Source organism: Pecten maximus, chromosome 3, assembly GCF_902652985.1.
Source record: "Pecten maximus chromosome 3, xPecMax1.1, whole genome shotgun sequence".
In the NCBI taxonomy this organism is placed as follows: domain Eukaryota; kingdom Metazoa; phylum Mollusca; class Bivalvia; order Pectinida; family Pectinidae; genus Pecten; species Pecten maximus.
In genome coordinates this window covers 15,270,307-15,293,773 of record NC_047017.1, presented here as the reverse complement: position 1 = coordinate 15,293,773, position 23,467 = coordinate 15,270,307, and the positions used below count along the sequence as shown (strand labels likewise).

The window sequence follows — 23,467 nt, the reverse complement described above, 5'->3', positions numbered from 1 at the left end:
CATTCAAACTGATACAAAAGCTGCACTCACCTCCTCGGGGTCGGAATCACAGAGGTAGTCTTTATTGAACTCCTCTTCCCTCTCAGTTAATTCCTTTATCTTTTTCACTGTCTCCTCTCTCATGTAATTCCCCACCGGAGGCACAAAGCTCAAATTTAAGTACGAGTCATGATCTCCGCTAGGAGAGCTTCTCTCGGTCATAGACACAGAACTACCTCCAGACACACTACTCGTATGAGACTGAATAGACGAAGTCCTTTCAACTTTCGATTGGTTTGAAGCCTTCCTCTCTAAAGTCGATTGCTTCGATGATTTCCTTTCTAATGTTGACTGGCCTTTTGATTGGTTAGACGATTTTCTTTCTAATGTTGACTGGCCTTTGGATTGGCTGGAAGATTTTCTTTCTAGCGTTGACTGGCCTTTCGATTGACTGGAGGATTTTCTTTCTAATGTCGACTGGCCTTTCGATTGACTAAGTCTATTTCTTTCTAAACTTGTTTGGATTGAAGTCTTTCTTTCTAACTTTGACTGGAATGACAAATTTCTATCAACTTTCGCTTTTTCTAATTTTAATGCATCAAGATCAATATCCACTTGCTCGGGAATAACGTCATTTTCAGATTTGGTATTTGATCCACTGACCCCTGAGGCCCCGGACATTTCCTCGCTACATAACGTAGGGGGATTGAGTTGTCCAGTGGTGCGAGCGATCAACATCCTTCTGAAGCTTTCCCTCCGTGTGACGACTTCCTTGGACGTTGACGGCGGGGGAGCTTTGCTAGGAGCAACATATTTGATTTGTATTTGTGACTTACTGCCTTCACGTTTCAGTGTCCTGTCACCCCCACCATCCTCCACTTCACTGTCTGTGTCACGGGCGTGGAATGTCGCACCAGAATGATCACTAGATGCATCATCGTTATCCACAGGGCTGGCCCCTGTGTTTACCTGATCGATCGCTATCTGAGGTGTAGAATCCAGCCTACTGGCATCTATCACAACATTCTGACTTTGTTTTGGAACAACATCAGCCAAATTTTCCACACTTTTGTCAAGATTAGACTGGAGAGCCAGTGCAGACAAACCCAGATTTTTACGTGACACAAGATCAGGACTATCCCCAATGCTGTTTGCATGGCTTGTCTGTACAGCCAGATCTGGTGTACTACTACTGGCCCGGGGGTACGGAGGGGGCGGTTTATACTGAAAGGGGAGGGTCTCGTTCAACCCATTGTCTGTACTATACTGGGGCAGTGCCCCCTGAGAGTTAAGCTCCGGAGTGCTGTATGTAGTCTGCATGATGAGGTTACTCTCTGGTCGGTACTGCTGGAGGTAGTTAGCTTTTTCCTCTTGAAACACATTGGCATACATTGTGCTATTGCTGTAGTTTCTGATAGTGGTACTATTAACATAATCGTTCTCAGGCGGACCATACTGAGACATCTCGGATGTCCTGTGTTGGTGAGGGAATGGTATTCCTTCACCTTGTTGGCCAGTATATTGTAAACCCTCCCCAGGCTGACCGGAGAATGGAATTGCCTGACCTTGTTGGTCAGTGTATGAAATTGTCTCCCCTTGTTGGCTGGTGTACGAAATTGTCTCCCCTTGTTGGCTGGTGTACGAAATTGTCTCCCCTTGTTGTTGTTGTTGTTGTTGTTGACCGTATATCTGTGTATTGTTTTGTATTTGTTGTTGGTTGACTCTCTGTCTCATTACAGCGTCGTAAGATGGACTTGGTCGATATGCGGGAAGTGCCGCAGCCCTGCTGGCGTAGGATGGGTCCATACGAGGAGGTTGTGGAGGGGTTTGCGGTGGATGCATAGGCTGGTGTTGCATCATGGGACTGTACATTCGACCGTTCATCATGACACCTCCGTCGGGAAACACATGTGGTTGCGGTTGCTGTGATAATTCGTGACTGCTTGTTGTCTCTAGGGACTGTTGAGACTGACGGTAATAGTCCTCTGACGCCGTGGACTGGGACAATTCTGAGGACAACAATGCAAAAAGGTGGTAATTACAACACATGGCATATATATCTTACAAGTTTAAACTATGAATGATGTATACAGTAATATCATTTGACCTGAAAATTGAAATATCATAGCAGCATAAACCTAAACCATTACGCTGAATTATAATCGACAATAAATAACTCATCCGAAAATATGACATCGAGTTACACACTCACCTTGCTCGAATCTCGTGTCCTGGGATTGCTGTGACTGGTGGGAATGTTGGGAGTATGTAAGTGATGTCTGCGACTGGGTCTGTTACAAAACCATAAAAGTTTTCTATTATAATTAACTTTATCCAAGTAACCATGACTGATAAAAGAAAATCTTAAAACAGAAACTTTGTTACAATATGAATAAATCCAACTCAGGTTTTTTAATTATAAAATATATCTATCTTTGTACGGTAAATTTCTCATAGGAAAATTCTTTAATTTAAAAGTATGTACAAAGCTCTCATCAGTGTATGCAACGGTTTTGTTTATCTTATATCAGAGTGATTTCATTAAATTTGGAGGGCCCAAAATTAATCTCCCAAAATACCAAAAAGAAATTCTTGTATAAAATTTAATTTTCAATTTTTTGTTGACGTACCAGTTGGTCGGAGAAATCAGCAGGAGTTGGCATGCTTTGTTGTAAATCCCTATAACGAGAAATTAACGGACAATTAATTGTATATCAAAATGACAAAATCACAAGCAAGGATGATCACAATACATTTTTTCTTGATCTAAGTAGTAAAAGAAGGGACATGGATCAGTTACCATGAAAATCATTTTTTAATGATCACAAATGAGCAGAAACTTCAAAAATAATTTCCACAACTCTCCAAAACTTTATTTCTTATTTTGTGGTTTGTATAAGAATTATATAATGTACATTATATAAACTTCCAAAAACCCTGACAGGATACTTGAACTGTTTCATTGAAGAAAAGAGATGAATTTTTATTGATATCATCAAAATTTTAACCTTTTAATCATCTAGACCTCTAAATAAGGGTGTTATCTACAGAACTATTACCCATCACCAGAAAAGAAACACATATTACATGTTCAGACAAATCTTGAAAAATCATTTATTTTTCAATATACTATTTTTTTTTTATTAATTTATTGATCTATCCCTATCGTATTTTTTAAAATTTATTTATAGTTCTAAAGAGTAGTTATATATATATAATGTGTAATCAAACTTTATTCAAGCTTGTTTTTTTGTTTATAAGGGACATGACTCACTAAAATAAGTAATCCTCTATATAAAGGACACCTCTCTATAAAGGGCATTTTGCCTTGTCTCTTGCATGTCATTATTACACAGATTTGACTGTGGTTCTTATTCTTCACAAAAAAAAGGAAAAATACACACACAAATTTTTTTTTGAAAACTATATACTTTTAGCATGGTAAAAGATAGTTCTGTTTAACTTCTAAAAATAACTAGATACAGTCACATCCGGTGTATGTAGAAAAACACCCTCAAGTGCTCTTTGAGGAATCTTGGTGCCAACCAATGTATGAATTGTTTTAGTTCTCTGTTAGCTTATTTTTTTTACATGTACTTCTGAAAATAACTGATCATAATCAAAGTTTGGAGAAATGATAAATTTGTTTTTCTGCCTTTGACATTTTGAAGATTGCATCTAATTACCAATAAACACAATTACCGGTAATAGATTTATGTCATTTCTGCATATTTTTTTCTTTCAAAATAAAGGAGAAAAACAAAATTATGGTAACATAGCTGATATGTATAGTTCTATGCATGTAACTATTTACCAACAACATTGCATCAGACAAGCTACACCATCATGCATACTGGTAAGTAAAAGCTTCAACATGCTTATTTTTTAGAGAGAATATATAGAAATCAAGGAGAGTGGCAATTCTGAATGCTGTAAATGATCAAACACAGGAAACCAAGAAAGAGTCATGCAGTCTTTAGATGGAAAAGACAAAATCATGCAGTCTTTAGATGGAAAAGACAAAGTCATGCAGTCTTTAGATGGAAAAGACAAAGTCATGCAGTCTTTAGATCGAAAAGACAAACCAGTCTAAGATGGAAAAGGCAAACCAGCCATTAGATGGAAAAGACAAAATCAGTCTTTAGATGGAAAAGAAAGTCAGTCTTTAGATGGAAAAGACAAAGTCAGTCTTTAGATGGAAGAGACAAAGTCAGTCTTTAAACAGAAGCTTAAAACAACATCATTTCAGACAGAAAGTTTAGAGAATTTGTTTAGAGAAGATTTTAAGACGTGATTTGCAATTTCAGAGTACCAGGAAAGTAAACTGACGTATTAAATTCACCCTAATTCGTTAAGTTGAAATAAATAAAGTACAGTAAACACTAAAAGCTTATCCAGTCACAAATGCCGTTTCAACATACAGAAGGAAGTTTTGAGGATAGAAACATTGTACATAACTCAACTCAGCTTGATTTAATAAGCATATAATATGTTAGTCAAAGCACTGTATGTTAGTCGAGAGTACTATATACTGCCCTTGTGATAAACTCACCCCCAGCAATAAGCAATGTATTCTTTTGCTTTTATGACCAATTACATAACATCACCATAAATAAAACTTAACTATTATTTCTGTTATTTCAGTAATGTCAAAAATGTGTGATCATTTTTAAGATACAATGCTTTGTAAATATCCTTTATTGATTATTTCAATAAAATGATACACAAACTTGTATATTTTACTAAAAATTCATTTTTAAAAATCAAGGACAATCATCCCTATTGTTTTTAACAGTTAACTTTTTGTATAATTATTTTGAATCTTTATTCAACTGAGTTACAAAAAGACATTTAAGCAAACCATAAGTTATTTGACTTCCCGACTATAGGCTTCTGAGTTTATCACAAGGATAGAGGGGCAAGTATAGATTAGCAAGTGTATGATATCAGGGTTATGCTTACAACATGACATTGCCCTCAGACTCGGGAAATTCATTCACATCTACCATACTCGAGCTGTAATGAAAAACATGCGTCAGACGAAGGGGGTGTGGTCACAGACTGATGTCAGTATCAGTTTGAATGTGGGGAGAAGACTTCAAAACAATCACATGACATCGCCCGCAGGCGTGGACAGTACACAAAACGAAGGGGTGTGGTCACAAACCATTGTCAATATCGAATCAGAAAATGTGATGACATAAAACATTACAAAACATCATCAGAGTGCAAAGTCAACACACAATACCAATGTGAACAATACAATTAAAACAATTTATATTTTGGGTATGTGCAAAATTTCATCGTCTGACAAAAAAAAAAACATTGAAAAAAAAAAAAATTTAATGGCTCTTTCTGTTAAACTAATTTGATTTTAAAAATTACGATTAAAATTTTTTTTTTCTGATAATTCTGGTCTAAATATAGAATCACTTTCCAAAATAGGATGCATAACCTTAGCTAATTTAATCATGAGAAATATTTAAATTGTCCCCGCCCCAGACCTTCACTCCCTCGTCATGTAATCATAGGGTTATTTCTATAAATACTGTAAAATTGTCATTCATGAGTAAGTTGACCAGTAATGCTGATGTAAATATTGATACAGATATATACAAATATACATTACACCGGTCAGTGGAATATGACTCATGCATAACACATGCATGTACAAATATACATATACATATATAACAGGGTAAATATTGGTCATCAACGAAACTGACCCACAGCATTCAAAATGGTGGACATCTTGTAATCAAGAGCATCACACACTTAAATTTTTACATCTTTACTGAGCTTATAGGAAAATTTCGTCAAAACATTTTATAAGGGTGCTGTCTGGATGGTACAAAAACCATGAGCGTTTAATAAATAAATTGTAGGTGAACATGAAGTCCAGACTGCACTGAAGTATCACTGCATTACATTTGAAAGTATTTGAATTAAATTTTCTAAGAAAAATTTTGGATTATACAAATTTCAGGAAATAAAGCTAAATGCCATGTGACATTTGTAAACATACAGACAATAACTGGTGTTTTGTCAGTTCTATACCCTATACAATCATCCATTCAGCTAGGAAGGACATCACTAGGACGTCTCCCAAAGGTACAGCAATTTTTTGCTCTTTTTGAAATATTTTGAGTAGAACAGTGTGTTTTGACATGATAAATGTAACTCATAAGGTTATTCAGTGTGCAGGTAAGTAATACAATCACCGAGTCATTTGTTTGTGTAGAGTTTTTTTGTTTCTAAAATTGTCTTCATTTAATAGTAAATAAAATATTTCTGTTTCCAAAGGAGAAATTTAACATATTTTTCAAATAAATGCCACAATAATTTTATTTCATTACAAGTACAAATCAGTCTTCTGAGTCATAGTAATCCGAGTCGTTAATGAGTTTTTCATTTTGTAGTGATGTGAACATGGATATTTACTAACACAACCTAATGTTAATATCACCATAACATCCATAACCCTTAAAGATGCATTGTCTTTTTATTGAAGAACGATAAAACTCATGTAAACATGGAAATGCTATCATGTGAAAGTTCACTAGACTAGTGAAGGCTATCATAAGTGACATTATACATGATGGCCAATGTGACGAAAGTTTAGCAAGTGATAGTGAAATTTCAAAAAATACTGATCCAACATGTGATATATATATTGACCAATCAGAAGCTTGAAGTTGCAACAATTCAACAATAAACAGTCACACATACCTAGGAGTGCCCTTGTTTGCCCTGTAAAATTTCTGCTGTAAAGAACCCATTCGCCGGAAGTATTTAGCTGTTTCTGAATCCTCCTGTGATGAGATACAGAATTTATTTTAAATTTTCCATTTTAATACTGGATCCAATGAAGTTTCAGTTAACTACTCTAAAACAATACTCTTTTCTGGTCATTTCTATCATTCAATGCAGAAGAAATCTTGATAAAATTATTAATCAGAATAATTAAAACAAGAAAGTATGCATAGAGTTGGTCAATACTGTTAACATTTTCTAAAAGCCAGAGGGCAAAATTTTAATTGTACCAGAAAAAAATATTACTTTATAAATCATAATTTTTCACCTGAATGAAAAAAAAAATGTGATTTTTTCTGTTTGTTTTTACAACCAACACTATGTAAATTAAAGAATATATTTTGAAGAATTTTTCAAGGTATGTTTGAAATTTCCGACATAAACAATGCCTCTACGTACCATATGATATTGACAGGAGGACTTGGATGTGTCAATCTCCAACGTTTTCTTACTCTGGGTCAAGCGAGCAATCTCTGACCATCTGTAACAAAGAAAACAGAAGTAGAGCATGATTATCCATTGATGCAATATAACAGGAATTTAACCAGTCATTAAAGTGTTAGTAATCCCTGGAACGTACACAACAACAATCAACAATTGTTTAGACCTAATGTCCTACATGAAAAATAACAACATAATTTCATACTCAATACATATAGATCATATTACACCAGAATATTTTCCCCTGCTCCTGCCCTGATGAAAATGAGCTAACAGAAATTCAAACCATAATTACAGCTAGTAAATTTCAGGGCCGAAGAAAATTTAAGCTAAAATGTGAAAAGAAATTTGAAAAAATCAAATTCTAAGTGTAACGAAAATATGATGTTTGGACAGACAGTCAATGCCGTATACATCTCCAGCCATTTCATGGTATGCATATTTTATATTCATAGCAGATAAGCCTCACTATTTGAAAAACATTTATGATCAATTGGAAATGTTGACTGGACAATACTGAAGTGAATGATAGTAATGAGGCTTGGCTTGACATTCAAGATTCTATGTATGTATAATTTGACTATTCCATTTATGAATGACTTTTAACTTTACATTCTTTACATATGTATCATATTTACCTAAAGAAAATAGCAGGTTGGGCATCCAGATAACGAGCAAATATTCCCAGGTAGGAAGTTCCGAGGTAGAGTTCTTTGGCTTTCTCATCCTAGGTACATAGAGAAAGTACAACAGTTCAGATTATAGACAGTTGAAATTTTTTAACCAAAACTTGTATTGCTGTGTACTTAAAGAAACTCATGTATTTACCTCATAATAAATTACTTATTTTTCCTTTCCATACATTATTGGGGTTGTTTTCATTTATAAATTCAGTGGATGATTTAGGTTTTGCCCATTTCAATGTTACTTGACCTTATGAACTTCACATGACCTTCACAACCCCATGTGACCTTTACCTTGGCTATGTAGTACTCCATGCCGTACCCATCCATCATCTGTATCTCCTTAATATACTGCATCTCAGCCTTAAAAGGATGCACACCCTGGAGACTGATGTAGCCGCTCAGCGTCTCGTTCATCATCTCGGCCATCACACTGTCGTCCTTACACATTGTCTTAGGGAACAGGTTGTTGTCCTTGAAGTAATCTTGGGCATTCTTGTCATAATCATGGTCACCAAACTCGGCTGAAAAACAGAGGCTCACATTATTGTTCAATTTGTGATAAAATGGTGAGATATGTGGATATGAGAAGATTGAATATTGAATTTATCCTTCATTGCTCCCATTTTCAAAGGTAAATTTCAGGATTTTTTTTACATGTTTTTCAGTAACATATAACAAAATTACATAATGACAATGTTATCTTCCTATTTCTGTATTTATCCAACAATAAACTTATGTACAGTAATAAACCCACCCATGGATATGTCTTACAGTTCTGTAAGAAATTAAGAATGACAATAATTCCCTGTTTTTTTTTAATAAGCTCTTCCCCTATTTTGATTTTAATGTGAAATGTTTTCCCCTGGGCTTATGACAGAATAAATGTTGATGTTGTGTATACATCAACAGGAAGTCAGACTGATCCTCAATGGACAGTGGATAAAACCAATATATACTGAAAATCACTTACATTTCATGTGAGATTTTCGCTTGTGTTAGTATGTGATGAGAGTTAATCGAGAATTCAAATAATTCACGATTATTTGTACAAAATAACATCTTTTGATGGTAGCCAAGCTATCAGTAACGGCTTCAGGAGTCTTGCAGATTCGGGGACTCTAATACCACATCATTTACAAAATTAAAGTAATTTCTATATCAATGTTCGCGAAATCATATATTCACGAATATGTCTGAAGAGGTAAGTCCACAAAATAAAGTATTTCGAAATAAAAATTATTTACAGTAGAATGCATGTAGTAGAATTCCCTCATGCCTTACCTTGCAGACAGAAAGCTGCGAGCCGGACCACCTGGTCTAAGATGATAGGGATTCGACCCTCTACAATGTCAGTCTTCAGCTGCAGGAAGTAATTGTATCTGCCAAATACAAGCACATTTCGATAAAATGATTAAATGAGAAATTTGATGCTGATGAGTAAACTTGTAACAGAGCTGCTAAATTATGATCAACTTCGAATTCTTTCTTCTTTTGATGCAAGATACAATAAAAAGTTTTGGTAGAAGATTAACTCATGCAGTATTCCATGTCTAGAATAGCATATTCTATGTATGTACTGCAGTATTCCATGTCTAGAATAGCATATTCTATGTATGTACTGCAGTATTCCATGTCTGGAATAACATATTCTATGTATATACTGGTTGTTGGTAATATACAAGGCTGATAACATTAACGTTATCATGTTGTGTTTTAGTTTCCTTATTAACTGTGCATGCCCTCGCCAGACTTCACCAATGTTCCTTAACTAAAACATTTCCCATAGGAAAGCATTACTGGATTTAAGGGATCTTAGCTAAGGAACTTTCCTTCAATTCTGAAATGCTTTGCTCTGAATAATTCAGTTAAAAAATTTACTTAAACAAGAGATCCCAGAGGGATCTTGGCGCCCACCATTGAATGATCTTTATAGGTTCCATGTCAGATTGATCTTTTCTCTACTTTTCCCTTCCTCTAAGTCTTACTAATCTGTGTAAATTCAGAAACAGCCCTCTAGTACTTTTCAAACAAGGGTAACCTATATATAACATTTAAGATTTAGCGATAATGGCTGTGTGTTGTTTTCGGATTGGTCCCAAAATGCAACACCAGGGACCAAGGGGAACCTACATATGAAATTTCAGAAAGATCCCTTCAGTACCTTCTGTAAAATAGCGATAACAAACTTCAATTGTCAAAATACAAGATGGCTGCCTGTCGGGCAGGTTGTTTTCTGACTGGTCTCAAAATCCAATATGCATAACTAGGCACAGAGGGCAACCTACAAATGAAATTTCAGAAAGATCCTTTCAGCAATTTCTGATAAATAGCGATAACAAACTTCAATTGTCAAAATCCAAGATGGCTGCCTGTCGGCCATGTTGTTTTCCTATTGGTCCCAAGATGCAATATGCAGAACTAAAGACCAAGGGGAACTTACAAAAATGTTTGAGAAAGATCCCTTCAGTACTTTCTCAGAAATAGCGATAACAAACTTCAATTGTCAAAATCTAAGATGGCTGCCTGTCGGCCAAGTTGTTTTCTGATAGGTCTCAAAATGCAATATGCATAACTAGGCACCAAGGGGAACCTACATATGAAATTTGAGAAAGATCCCTTCTGTGCTTTCTCAGAAATAGTGATAACAAACTTCAATTGTCAAAATCCAAGATGGCTGCCTGTCGGCCATGTTGTTTTCCGATTGGTCTCAAAATGCAATATGCATAACTAGGCACCAAGGGGAACCAACATATGAAATTTGAGAAAGATCCCTTCAGTACTTTCTCAGAAATAGCGATAACAAACTTCAATTGTCAAATCCAAGATGGCTGCCTGTCGGCCATGTTGTTTTCCGATTGGTCTCAAAATGCAATATGCATAACTAAGTACCAAGGGGAGCCTACATATGAAATCTGAGAAAGGTCCCTTCAATACTTTCTCAGAAATAGCGATAACAAACTTCAATTGTCAAAATCCAAGATGGCTGCCTGTCGGCCATGTTGCTTTCCGATTGGTCTCAAAATAAAATATACATAACTTAGTACCAAGGGGAACCCACATATGAAATCTGAGAAAGATCCCTTCAGTTCTTTCTCAGAAATAGCGATAACAAACTTCAATTATCAAAATCCAAGATGGCTGCCTGTCGGCCATGTTGTTTTCCGATTGGTCTCAAAATGCAATATGCATAACTAGGCACCAAGTGGAACCTACATATGAAATTTGAGAAAGATCCCTTCAGTACTTTCTCAGAAATAGCGATAACAAACTTCAATTGTCAAAATCCAAGATGGCTGCCTGTCGGCCATGTTGTTTTCCGATTGGTCTCAAAATGCAATATGCATAACTAGGCACCAAGGGGAGCCTACATATGAAATTTGAGAAAGATCCCTTCAGTACTTTCTCAGAAATAGCGATAACAAACTTCAATTGTCAAAATCCAAGATGGCTGCCTGTCGGCCATGTTGTTTTCCGATTGGTCTCAAAATGCAATATGCATAACTAAGTACCAAGGGGAGCCTACATATGAAATCTGAGAAAGATCCCTTCAATACTTTCTCAGAAATAGCGATAACAAACTTCAATTGTCAAAATCCAAGATGGCTGCCTGTTGGCCATGTTGCTTTTCGATTGGTCTCAAAATACAATATACATAACTAGGCACCAAGGGGAACCCACATATGAAATTTGAGAACGATCCCTTCAGTACTTTCTCAGAAATAGCGATAACAAACTTCAATTATCAAAATCCAAGATGGCTGTCTGTCGGCCATATTGTTTTCCGATTGGTCTCAAAATGCAATATGCATAACTTAGTACCAAGGGGAGCCTGCATATGAAATCTGAGAAAGATCCCTTCAGTTCTTTCTCAGAAATAGCGATAACAAACTTCAATTATCAAAATCCAAGATGGCTGCCTGTCGGCCATGTTGTTTTCCGATTGGTCTCAAAATGCAATATGCATAACTAGGCACCAAGTGGAACCTACAAATGAAATTTGAGAAAGATCCCTTCAGTACTTTCTCAGAAATAGCGATAACAAACTTCAATTGTCAAAATCCAAGATGGCTGCCTGTCGGCCATGTTGTTTTCCGATTGGTCTCAAAATGCAATATGCATAACTAGGCACCAAGGGGAACCCACATATGAAATTTGAGAAAGATCCCTTCAGTACTTTCGGAGGATTAGCGATAACAAGAATTGTTTACGGACGGACGGACGGACGGAGGGACGGCCGGACGGACGGAGGGACGGACGACGGACCACGGACGCAGGGCGATTTGAATAGCCCACCATCTGATGATGGTGGGCTAAAAATTAAGAAATATTGACGAAACTGGGTCCCCTTAAATGTGACATTAATATATTGGTTTATTTTTTCATCAAAAGCTTAATTTTCTAAATAACATGAGATCAGTAACAGTGAGGAGAGTCAATTTGTCGCCTTACCTTGCCGCGTCATCGGTGATCCTGTGAGCCCCTGGGATGTAGAACATGACCCCAAAGTAGAGGCGGGGTGCGGTGGCTGCCTGGGCATTCTTGTCAATCTGTTTCTTCAGGGGCTTGGTCAGGTCGACCCAGTGGAACTGTAGTTTCTTGGTTACATAGCGGAGACCGAAGTATTGGGTCTATAATGGATTGTAAATTACAGTTAATAAATACATCATAGTACATAAATACACTGTAACACTACGAGTTACATATTATACATTACAGTACATAAATACACTGTAACACTACAAGTTACATATCATACATTACAGTACATAAATACACCGTAACACTATATATACATCATAGTACATAAATACACTGTAACATTACAAGATACATATATTATACTTCACAGTACATAAATGACACGTGCACTTTACTACTAAAAGTTAGCAAACAACTAGAAATATGTTTGTGAAACATGTATGCCCGACTGTTTCCACTTTGATAGAATTAGAGCTGAAGTTAAACACAAATTTAGCCAAAGTCCACTTTCAAAATTTGAAAGAAAAAAACATCATTTCAAAAAAACAGAATTTGACCACAATATTTGACACAAAAAAAAGAACATACCAAATACTAGCATCATTAATGAGTGCATGACTAACTCCACAAAACTTCCTGGCGGAGGCATAAAACAAACATTTATTGAGACAAGCACAATGTTACACATCATTTACATTTTAGTTCTTCATAGCAACACGGTAACATGCAGTCATTAACGTACACTACAAAGTCTGGTATGGATAGGACATCTTTTTTTTGTTTATTTGGGGTTTTTTGTTCACTTTCACATCTTGATCTTTGACTGAAGAAATAAACCTTTCATTTTATTCATTTTGGTATTTTATAAAAGGCATATAAAGAAACTTTTAAAAGCTTAATTCTATCTCCACTGCGAAGGCTTTGTCTCTCTACCCTTATATAATTAGCTACTCCAGGAAGCCCCTTCAAACCAATTAAGGGTTACATTTTTACACAAATGAACAGTTAAGCACATGTCAAAAAAGACATGTCCCTCCAAACACAAGAGTCAAAACCCAGACTCTAAGGTCTGTTGGCCATGGTAGTCCTGATACATATATATCTAGGAGATTTTCAGCGTAATGTTAACAGGGACAAAATGCTTCACAAACAAGTATTATTTCAACACAATAATCTTTGTAAGATATGTCAAAAGTATTTGTTTCTGGGTACAACACATTGAACACCTTTAGATGACACCTGTGACTGACAAAGACCAAGTCACTGACAATGGTTGTATGATTATAATAACACTGTCCGTGATATCAGGATATGGTGATCTACGGGTAAACAGAATGGTGTTATCATCAGCCGAGATTATCTCCATGAATAAAACTTAATCTGTCTGCTGGTTGTGTTACCAGTAATTAATCCTGGTATAATGTAAACACAGACGGAGAGCCAATGGCTGACCGACAGTCACAGTATCAGTCAAATCATGGTCAGTGTCCTGGGCCATTCACATTTACACACATTATCAGTCAAACCTGTCTATAAAAACCAATGAATGAAGCAAAGAAATATAGGCAGGTGACCTTTATATAGAGGCCCAATTACTTTGAAAATGTATCATATCTGGACCTAAAACAAATGGTCTTTATAGACAGGTATTACTGTGGTATATATATAAATAGAGCTGGCCTTTCAAAATGGATCGCTGTCGAGAAAATACAAATCCAGTTGTTTCGGCTGTAATGTTTGCCTTATTGTGCATATTTGACAACATAATTAGGATAGTGTAATTAGCAAAATTAGTAAAATCTATATAAATGAATTACAGGTTAATGAATATTTATGACAGGAATTGTTATACATGTATTTATAACAATTACAGTAATAAATTTCCTTCTTTATCATTTTTCAAAAGTATTAGTTTCCTGTTGGTCGAGACATTTTTAAAAAAGCTTTAGGACATTATGGCAGCCCTATATAGAGCTGTATACAGAAAATCATCATGAATAAGAATAAGGATATTTGTGTAAAATACATATAGGTATAATTTTGAATTTAAAAGCCTAAGAAAAATGACCAATTCTCTTGTAGAGGTGAACTGTGACTTTTTTCCTCAAGAAAACTAAAAACCCTATAAACTAGTGGTCTAGGATATCAGGTATATAGATAGGACATTTTTACAAATCACCTGACAGTACAAACTTGTACATAACTTCACACATGAGTTGGCCAGGACTCGATTACAGCCATTGTTGAAACAGGCTGCTTTCAACATCTATATAGGGCACAATAAAATACAGAGCCATTCATACTGTTAGCTCATTACTAACAAAAGTGCTCTCTCCGTCACCATAAATTGTTCCCAAGAGCAGTGTAAAGTTTTATTAGACATTGCCAGCCTGTATCACTACAAGCATGATTCATCTACTAACAATCTGTATATTGCAGAAGTTTGTTAATTATCTGGGTTAAAGATCCAGATCTAACCAATATTTATAACCAATTAAGAAACATTGTCACATATGAAAAGTTGTCAACCATGAAAAACAATGAAAATTAATTTTTTATAATATCTAAATTTCAATGCTTTAAAAGTTCCAAATTAATGACATACCGGTCAATTACGGAATGTTCAAGCAAGTAATTTTTATTTATTTGTTATATATTGTTTTCAAGATTAAACATGCTATAACTTTATTTAATTTCACACCAAGAATTCAACAAGAATGTTTAATTCAAAACCTCCTGCCTAAAGACATGTGGAAATCTGTCATCAATCACTCTGCATTTGTTTTTTGGTGTTTTTTTTTCGTTTAAACTAATGTCCTGCATGATTAATAACTGAATATAATTGTACTTTGTACATCACTGTACATGTGCATAGTTTGCTTATTTTAGCTTTAATGTACTTAAAGCATTCTGATAACTCAGGATAACACTAATTGCAGTTTCAGCATTGTGCTTGTCTGTTTAAATGCTTCAAAATAAACATGTTTACAGTACATGAATAGTATTTAGACCAGCCTTTAACTGGCCATGATATGTTCTGATGCAGAAGTTATTTTTACTATTGCTCAATTCAGGAATTGTCCTACACTGTCCTTATGATAAAGGAACATTGTCGTTGATAATTTTCTTCTGATAAACATGCAAAGTCAAATCTTTACTGATTTTGGGAGCTGAAAAACTGGATTTTTTTTGTAATTTTCTCTCGTTTTTTTTTTGTCAATTGAGAAGATAACAGTCATAAACAACAACATTTCAGTCCCATTCAATTGGTACTTGTAAACAAAATCACAAAAGCTCAATCATGTTGAGAACTCAATAAAATTGTCTGTTTCCTTTTCACTGGCCATAACCCGCTGATGGCCTTGAAGAGCTGTGTTGTTCACAAGGTATTCCTATAATCTGCCAGTTTACTTACCCTTTAAAGAGATAAGACTGTACACAAATTATTCAAAATATTTATCCGGCCTTAGGTTATATATTTATGTTAATGAAACATGATACACATCTCCAGAACTTTAAGATTTACCCAGCAGTCTTCAGCTGACGATGATTTTACATATGAGATTTTCCAGATAACTTAATGAGATCAGTGAAATAGCATGATAAACATGTACTTATAGGTAAACACAAAATCTCATCTTCTGACCACTGTCAACTCATTTATCAAGGACCTGATCACATTGTTGCATACGTCATATAAGACACGTAGTCTATGTATATAGGTATAAACATACACATGAACATGGCTGAGATGCTTCACCAGTCTTAAAACTTTAAAAGAAAATTTGATTTATCAAAATCAACAAATATTTGTGTGATTTTTGTTTTCTTAGATGAAGCTCAACATTTTGAATTTTCTAAAGCATGATGTTTTTATATGTTGTAAATCAATCCATCATTAACAAAACTACACACAAAAGAAAGAGAAAAGTATTATTGTTATGGTAAGTACAGGGGACATATGACACAGGAATAAATCAAGAGATGGCACAGCAGGTCATACATTAGAGTCACAGACACTGGCAAGTCTACTACAGATTTGGGAAATACAGATTGCACATGTACCTATTATAAAACTGTACACACTACTTATATGAGTGTCACACATCCACACATATATATACTATACATAATCGATTCCTAGAACTCTGAGACAATTTACCCATAACCTTTATTAGAAATGACATTTTGTCAATATTTTGTGAATTGTCAATAGTTTTCATAGAACACAAAACTTCAAATTCTGACAATATTCATGATGTTATATATTATGGTTACTTAATCTCTTATAAATACCCTCGGTACATACTTGGTTATGTCCCCCTTCCATGTGAGTCCAATTTAGGAAAATCTACTTTATATCTTGTATAAAAAGCAGTGATCTATCTACAATTATTTTAGTGAGTCCTCTTCAACTGTATTGCTAAAAATAATGAGTCTGATAATGTTGAATTAAGAATTTCTAGAAATTCTGTGAGTCCCAACAAAATTATTTTATGAGTACAGGACTCGGACACACCTCAAGTATAAACTTCTGAATCAAATTTCATAATCGAAGTTACAAATATTAACATGCATCTGCAATGTGAAGATGATTTGGGCAAGGCCACAAATGGCCATGCATGTGATATACTAGAGAAAGGTTGTTACCTCGGTGAGTTCAATGCGTTGAGCGATACTATCCAGACATTCTTGTCCCGTGCTATCCGAGTTTAGAGTACATTCCAGGAATGAATTGTCCAACATGGACACTCCAACCACAAACACGTTCTTGGACGAAACCTCATATCTCCTTGTCCTTTTAAAACGTAGGCCAAATGGCATGTTTCTTATTTCTGTCTACACATGAGTGATCGGTAGGTGCGTCTGTGTAACTGGAAAACAAAAGAAACAAAGAATATCACTGATTTGGTGCATGTGTACATTTCACTGAAACTGCTCCAGAATCCCACTTGGATGGAAATAGGCAATAAACACACCGTCTAGGATATAGAAAAAGAGGGGATTACCAAGTCAGTAAAGCAGAAAATATTGGTCACTGTGACCTACTTCTGTATTCTTCCAAATGTGTCCACATATATGAAATTAAATCTTTAGGTGGCCAGTAAGTTTTAGATTAATGAAGCTTAACAAGAAGTCTATGGTCTCTGGTGGCTTTAAACACATATTCTATGACAGTTTGTTAGTATTAACATGTAATTATTTATCAAAGCGTCATAGTAGTTTTATGAAGAGTTATAATGAATAACATATTTATACATTGTACCCAGAAGGGGCCACATAACCCCAGGTGAAGGTCTGAGGTGTATGGTTCGAAGCTCCCTATACCCGTGTCAGTTTGTGTTTCTTAGGAAGCCGAGAAAGGCGCGGGTCTGTGCGTCACTTTACCCTACTTGCTCTGAATGGCATGCAACAGGCCAGTTCAGTTCAGTAAGGTAGTCACCAACTACTACAAGGAGTCCCTGTTTCAAAATGACCCTTTCTATTAATGGGATGATAAATTAAAACCCAACAAACAAACCTAACACTGTACCCAGGTACTGACAAATTAAACACTTTCCATGTTTTTTCGGTATATATTCTGATATTACCAATATGCTATTATATATACATTTTTAAATAACTTTCATCAAAAAGTAAATATTTCACAAAAGGTGACTGATTTATGTGACATTTATCAACAAAATGTCCAAAAGATTTTATCCTGGTCAAGCAGGCCTCTGCAAACTGACCACATGCCACTGGATAACCACAGGCTATATATTACACAGGTGACCAGTCAATGATTGATAGAAAACACAGCTGTTTCTGCTACTTACCACAAGCTTGACCATCACTTCTGGGCAATACTTACCAAAACAACAGGTCACAAAATCTAGTTCCTAAACAGCATTACATTGTATATCATATCCAGGAAAATGTCCATTTTAACAAAGGTTATAGATATGTATGTACCTGAGCTTAAATCCCAACACTTTATCCAATGGTATTCATCTGATTGTCACTGCTACCTTTCCTGTCATCAGCTTGTGCTTTCTAACCCGAGAAATCCTAGGTCATCCCTATATACCGGTAAATTATTTGACCTCTTACTTTTCACTGAAATGTCCCACTACATAAAATATCATCGCCAACACTGCAATACTGTCTAGCCTATGGATATTAACTTAATTCCAAGTGCATTTAGGTACAGATTAACTTGAGATTTTTTTTCTGAAAAAAACCCAACTGATAATAATGTTCAAACTAAAACATGGACAAATGACTAAACCCACTACAACAGTTTTTACCTCTGACGTATTGAGACCACTGAAGACGGAAATGAGTTTTTCCAGAAAACAGATAAAATATATATCAATACAAGGATAAAATATCATTCGACTGTGACTTTTTTTGACAATGGTTAATTCGGGTGAAAATGTTTTTAAAGCGTCAGTGAGTCACAATACTGTGACAACAAATATCACATTGACGTATATGCGAACACTTTGTACAAATTTAGGAAATACTCCGATTTTCCACACAGCTTATTTACAATTGTATGTCTCCATCCAAGCACATACTCGGCTTTTCCAGAGAGTGAGTCATATATGTCCACTGCCTTAAATGGCTATTATATTGGGGAGATGGTCACCATACCTGTGTGTCGCCTATCTACCTGGGCTCTGTTGACGAGTCTATAGGTATGTTATACAGGTGTTACAAATGAATGTGTGACAAAGTCAATATAAAAAGGATTACTTTTCCTGCAAATCCAATAACGTTTAAATATCCACTTCCATTGTTTAAATGACCAAACAAAGAGTCATTTAGTGCTGACATTCAACCTCAGGTATCATCAACACTTTGTCAGAGTTTTAACACAAAGTAGGGAGGGAGAGTGGGGGAGGAAGGGTCAAAGGTCACATTAAGTGATCGAAAGCAAACTCTGACAACAATTGTACTCAATGACCCCATCAACATCTTGCTAATCAAACACAGAATAGAATTAGATTACGTAATCCATTCTCAAATTCAGTGAATACCTACAGGTATATGAAAACCAATCATGAATTCTAGGCACACCTCGACATGAATACCTGTATATATTTAAAGTTAGCTGTAATGTTGTGTTGAATGTATATACCTCTATAAGTGATTGTGGAGGGGACTTTTGTTTACAACCTGGCCCTTATAAAACGGCCTGAATCTACAGAGTTTTAAATAGAGATATACTGTTAGGAGTATATACATGAAAACACGGTCAAGATTTTAGGAACCTGGTCATAAAATATCTATATAGTATATACTTTACTGAAAAACCATAGTATAACATAGGAGGCCAGGGTACTAGAACTGTCCACAGGTCAACCTCTCTTGACCAGCTGATGAGCTTGACAGCTTAAACTTAAAGTCATTTAGTTTTGGTAGTACCCGGGTATATATACATTTGATAGGCTAGCCAGTTGAGCCTGTTGCACACCGTTGGTAATTTCTATATTAAGTTTAATGAAAGCATTTGCTGTGTAAACATTCCATTATTTTGATAATTATAACGTTTATGGAATACTTATTAATTGAAGCTTGAAACATTTCGGAAACGCATCAAATAAGCAAACTTATTGCTTACTTCAAGATTTTTTAATTACGTATTATTTTTTGTAAAAAACAATAGATTCATTATCTCTGTATATTTGAAGCTGAAATTTAATTCCATTTCCCAACAATTTTTTGACGTTATGATTATTCTTTCAAATAAATTTAAAGTAACATCCAAAATCTAAAACATTTTTCTAGATTTAACAATATTTCACTTATTTAACTTCTTTATTAATAGATGCTTAACAACAAGTTAGGATCTGGAAGAACAAGAAAAAGATGACTGATCTTTTTTTTTTTCAAACATGAGGATGTTAGAACTTCCCAAAATACACAAGAAAAATTCTGCAGATATTTTATAAATAAAATGTTCACCAACTGCTTATAAAACCTGTTCTGACACTATAGATATGCTACTATTTTCTTACATGAATTCCTTCACACTTTTAAATTTGACACAGTGTAAAGAAATTGTGTGAACATTTCCTTTCATCTCCTGTCTGCAGAAACTGCACATGTGGCAACACAGCAAATCTGTTTTATAACAAATAAACAAATATTCTAAAAGTGTACAACAAGGACGTAACCGAATCAAGTATCTAAACGTCAATTAGAGAAAGTTTGATGGTGAACGTGACAATACACAGACATGTTCATCACTACAAACAGTTAGTAGATTGTACCCAAGTCATTTTCCCACGCCATCATGATCTGACAGTATTAAAACTGGCTCTACAGAGGAAAGATTTATATAAAGAAGTTTCTAAATATACAGCATGCTATATAGAAAATAAAAAAGATCTTTATTGCGAATGTTGAAAGAATTCTAAATGTAACTGTAAAAACATTTTAACACATTTGCAAAAAATCTGAGTGTGCCAAATTACTGTATACTCGTTATTCTTTAATAGGATTATGTAATAAAGTGTAAATAAGAAAAAGTTTTTGTTTTGTAATTGTTATATATTTAATGAAATGGCTAATGTTTAAGTTTTGTCATTTCAAATTTTATGAATATCTTTTTCTTCCTATACAAATCTGAAAATTGGTTTTATTTTTTCTGCCTTCAAAGTTGAAAATAAAGCAATGCTGAATATTTCCGAATCTAAAATGCATTAATGCTAACATTCAAATTTGAGCATTCAAGTTGAAATGGAAAATGCACAGTAATCAAATCCTGCATGCCAACATGACATCAGAGATACCCATAGACATTGCTTCAGGAAATTGATTAATGTTTGATGCAATGAACTACATTGTCTACATGTATAGCAAGCTGTCTTTTTTCATTCTTTTTTTCGGTACACACTAGTACTACACACAATTGAGAAATTACAATGACTAACACTGGCTGTAGGGGATAGGATTCCCTGGTGTATCCTGTGATCAAATTAAGCTGTGGTGATCCTGGCTAGATTATCTTGAGTGTATACATAGTAGTACTTTGGCTGAAGCTTAAAACATCCCTAATTCTGTAATAATCTAATCTCATTATGGTCTAATCATGTACATGATCTCTTTATATGTTACAAGTCAGTAGGGTAAATGTTCCCCCAGATGAATCGACAGAAAATGGTGGAAATTACACCAAACTACTGTCACTGACCTGATACAGTCCTTTTATCTTGTTTCAAAGTACTATAAAAACCTACAGTCTCTAGATAATTCACCAGAATCTGTGAGCTCTAAATCTACCTGGTACATAATGAGTTTGGAAGTTCCTAACATTTGGAATATTGACACTGTTTGCATAAATTCATAATGTATCTTGCAACAAAAATATTTCAAAAATCATATTGATAATGATACAGTTTTTAACTATGAAGTAGTACCCAAAATACCAATTATAAATATGAACTTATGACACAAAAATATATATATCAATGGTGACCTTAACTAAAAGGACATTTTCTTATTTATATACACGTATATAACTAGGAAATTATAATTAACACTCATTACATTGTGACTGCAAAAAATGTACATTTAAAATCAACTCTGCATATGTTCATTCAAGTTATGTCTATCAATAATAGTAATATTTCAAGAAACATTTCAACAATGATCTCTGTAACATAATGTTACAACACAACATGAGATAAAAAAATTCAAATAAACTGTCATATTAATTTTTGCTGTTTATTTTACTTATAATCTGCATATTGTTGGATTGCGACACAACAAAATGTAATCTTCATGCAAATAACAAAATATTCACCCTGCAATTCTCAAATACTCATAAAAAGTGGTTTTGTAAAAAAGCAAGAATATGTTATCTAGAAACCTCATTTATTTAGAAATTTGTAGAAACTTATTCTCTTTAAAATTTTTAAGAGTTTTTTAAAACAAAACTTCTAGACTTTTTTCATAAACCATTTAAGGCAAGGGTCTTGCTCAGTACTCTATTTATTTGTCCCAATTTTTACATTTTATTTTTTAAATTCAGAGACCTTCATGAGTGCACGTACCTTATATAAAAAAGATAGTAAATATTTAATATTCAGAGTAAACTCACTTATAAACCTTAGGGTTCCATAATTTCTTTGACAAACTTTACAGTAGTATTACAATTTACAATACTATATTTTATTATTGTCATTATTATATACATATGCACTATAAAACAGGTGGTACTTGCTTTCGAATATGTTTTCCCAAAGCCTGTGTCATATCAGAATAGTATTGTGTCTGTGATACTGCATGCACAATGTATCATATTAGATTATCTGAAGATTAAAGTAAAGAAGTAAAGTGTAGACTCAGTATACATATATATTAAATTTATAACTCCATTATAATCAAGGTCTTACTGAGATTTTATTTCAATCGATATAGTCCAATATATATGTTTGTCAGATTATATCCTATCTGTTAAAATTCCCCAAGTCAGCAGGTCTTCGACTGTGATATTTAAAAATGGAGTATTCAGCAGTTTCAACAACTGCCACAAAACACAGCGAAGGTTCTATTCAATCCATGATATGTGAAAATAGCATGACATGTTTATATTTCAAACAATTGATAGTAGTAATACACAGTGAAGAGCTGTGTTGTAGGTTTCAAAACAAATCTTATGTGTTGGTGAAAATAACCAACAACTTGTGTTATTCTGCTGAAATGAAGCGCGTTAGCAATCGCACACCTACCTGTACGTTTGAATATCACCACGATTCAGAATAACTGTTCTGTGATGAAGAAATCTCTATACCATCACCCTCCACTTTAGGGGAAACTCCCTTCACTGACTAAACAGGTGTGGGCATCGAAAGGTGATCAAACATTTTAGCATCTGGGGCAATCCGCGGTGACGTAAAGTGACCAAGAATGTGAAGATTGTGAATTGTCGTAAACAATAACAAAACATATTGGATAAACATATTGTAAATCATGGTAATATTAAGATTTCTAAGAACTTTTTTTTATCACTCAGTATCATAATATTTATTTTTGAAGTAATAAAACCAACATTGTTTGCGACAATTATGATCAAA

General features: G+C 34.6%; 1 protein-coding gene across 3 annotated transcripts in view; it reads right to left on the bottom strand.

The window, feature by feature from the left end:
• Positions 1 to 23,285, bottom strand: part of LOC117323325 (tyrosine-protein phosphatase non-receptor type 14-like) — a 32,432-nt gene extending 9,147 nt beyond the window's left edge. Inside the window, exons 1-12 of one of the 3 annotated variants that reach the window (XM_033878469.1) lie at positions 23,123 to 23,285; positions 17,049 to 17,272; positions 12,369 to 12,547; positions 9,201 to 9,298; positions 8,211 to 8,440; positions 7,872 to 7,960; positions 7,192 to 7,273; positions 6,709 to 6,791; positions 4,942 to 4,995; positions 2,610 to 2,658; positions 2,192 to 2,270; positions 31 to 1,988 (exon numbers count right to left, since the gene is read on the bottom strand). In XM_033878469.1, coding sequence (XP_033734360.1) covers positions 31 to 1,988; positions 2,192 to 2,270; positions 2,610 to 2,658; positions 4,942 to 4,995; positions 6,709 to 6,791; positions 7,192 to 7,273; positions 7,872 to 7,960; positions 8,211 to 8,440; positions 9,201 to 9,298; positions 12,369 to 12,547; positions 17,049 to 17,222 — 3,075 coding nt within the window. In that variant the 5' untranslated portion in view covers positions 17,223 to 17,272; positions 23,123 to 23,285. Of the gene's footprint in view, positions 1 to 30; positions 1,989 to 2,191; positions 2,271 to 2,609; positions 2,659 to 4,941; positions 4,996 to 6,708; positions 6,792 to 7,191; positions 7,274 to 7,871; positions 7,961 to 8,210; positions 8,441 to 9,200; positions 9,299 to 12,368; positions 12,548 to 17,048; positions 17,273 to 18,353; positions 18,950 to 23,122 lie in introns of those variants that run through there. The other 2 variants (XM_033878470.1, XM_033878471.1) reach the window with 2 other exon arrangements.
• Between the last annotated feature and the right edge of the window lie 182 nt (positions 23,286 to 23,467).